We start from the raw sequence: 1,856 nt of genomic DNA, 5'->3' as shown, positions 1-1,856 counted from the left end.
GTGCATTTTAAGTGTATTTATTTAGTGGTTCATATAATTCTGCTTTTTTTTCTAATTATGTCAGTTTTGGTCCTCCGTACTGCAGAAGCCTGATAATCATACTGTATATTCCTTCAAATCAGGTGCATTGGAGCAGAGAAACAAGTAAAACATGCAGGGCTGCGGCCCTCCAGGACCAGGATTGCCCATGCCTGATTTAGGCCAAGCTGCTGGGGTCAGTTTGTCATTAGCTGTTTAATGTTTACTGACTGTACAACAAATTRCCMCTTGGGRATAATAAAGATTCTTAAACTTGAAATACCATTAGCTTACTGTCCCTACTGTGTTGTCTTCAGCATCATACTGCTGTATGGTTTGCTACAGTCTTTGGTACCTTTCCACTGTAGTTTGTCAAGCAAAAGCTTAATCTTCTATCAACACWCCGGCTTCCGGCACTCTGCTTTAGCTGCTCTGGAATTACAGAGAACAAAAAAAGAAGTAGCACAAGCTTGATGTTGTCCATTGTTGTGTCACAAATAAAATGATGTCACATTTAGATTTGTGCGTTTTTAATACAATCAAGGCAGCACTCTGCTCGAAGCAAACACAACCAGGGCCAGGTTAGACCAGGGGCAGGCCGACTGTGGCCATACCAGGCTGGGTTATGCCTAACAGTTTGAGTCAAAGAATCAGAAACCAAACATTCATAAATTGAGGAGAAGATGAACACTGCACTGACGGTTGCTTCACAATGCTCACTGCTCATTCATTAGGTCAACAAAACGATTTTGTCGTACAACATTGTTCAATAAGTTTGAATTCAAATGTAAATTTATCCATTTAATTCTCTACATAATACATGCGTCTGACATGTTCGAGTAAAGGTTCAGTCAGTTGACTGTGGTTCAAGCTTTAAACCAAAGCTCTTTGAAGTGCTGCTGTCGCTCCGCTTTGATTAGTTTCATATTTCAGTGTTGCTCACAAGTAGGAAGATCCAAGTGATACTGCAGGCAAATGAGGTCCAGATGCAGTCAAAAGTTTACATAAAATGATTATGAATGCCAAGTGCATTTGATTAGGGCTGTTAATGAACTGTTCTTTTTCCATAGTGGAGAGATTTTTTATCGCACAACTTGAAGAATTTTTCAAAACAAGGATTAGGTGCATAAGTTTGATCTTAATGTGATTTTTCTCTAAATCCACATGGTCAAATTAGTACAAGCAGGCGTTTATATATATATATATATATATATATATATACATACACACAGTAGTTTTAATTTCCAGAGTTCATTTGTTCATTTGCATTTTTCTTAACATTTAATGTTCAAATTAGCCACTAGATTTTCAGCTGTTGCTTTGGAAACATCCTTTTTTGTTCATTTGTCTTTTTACACTTGTGTTTACTTATCGCGTTTCTCCTCTTAATGGGTCTCCTCTCACAGTGGAAGTGGTATTTCTCTGCTGATCCTGAAGCAGCGCTGGATCTCCTCCCTCCAATTCCAGTCTCTGAGCGAGATTAGCGCAGGCAACGTTTACATCTTCAACAACAGTCGCCTCTGCTTCTACAACACCGTCAACTGGACAACGCTCTTCAGGACCCAAAGCCAAAAAGTGCTCATCCGCAACAACCAGGAGCCAAAAGAATGCAGTGAGTGTTGGCAATTTTTGGGTCTTTTATTTTTTTATTGTCCACCTTTGCCTTTGAATGCCAGGCTTTTGTTTCTTCTCTTGTTCTGTTCTGTATGCTAACATGTGCAGAAAGTACCATATTTATTCAAGTATAATATGTAAAATTTAATCCATAAAATCATCCATAAAGTTGGAGGGGTAGTATTATACTCGGATAAATATTTTTGCTTATGTATTTTAACTGA

At 38.3% G+C, this 1,856-nt stretch overlaps 1 protein-coding gene across 5 annotated transcripts in view; it reads left to right on the top strand.

The window, feature by feature from the left end:
* LOC106525812 (receptor tyrosine-protein kinase erbB-4) overlaps positions 1-1,856 on the top strand; it is a 513,565-nt gene that overhangs the window by 389,898 nt on the left and 121,811 nt on the right. For all 5 annotated transcript variants that reach the window (XM_014020153.1, XM_014020151.1, XM_014020152.1 and 2 more), the window contains one exon: positions 1,425-1,630. In XM_014020153.1, coding sequence (XP_013875607.1) covers positions 1,425-1,630 — 206 coding nt within the window. The remainder of the gene's footprint in view (positions 1-1,424; positions 1,631-1,856) is intronic.

The sequence above is a fragment of the Austrofundulus limnaeus genome, unplaced genomic scaffold, assembly GCF_001266775.1.
Source record: "Austrofundulus limnaeus strain Quisiro unplaced genomic scaffold, Austrofundulus_limnaeus-1.0 Scaffold242, whole genome shotgun sequence".
Lineage (NCBI taxonomy): Eukaryota > Metazoa > Chordata > Actinopteri > Cyprinodontiformes > Rivulidae > Austrofundulus > Austrofundulus limnaeus.
Note: the sequence above shows the minus strand (reverse complement) of the source record. Positions and strands in the feature narration are given on the sequence as shown.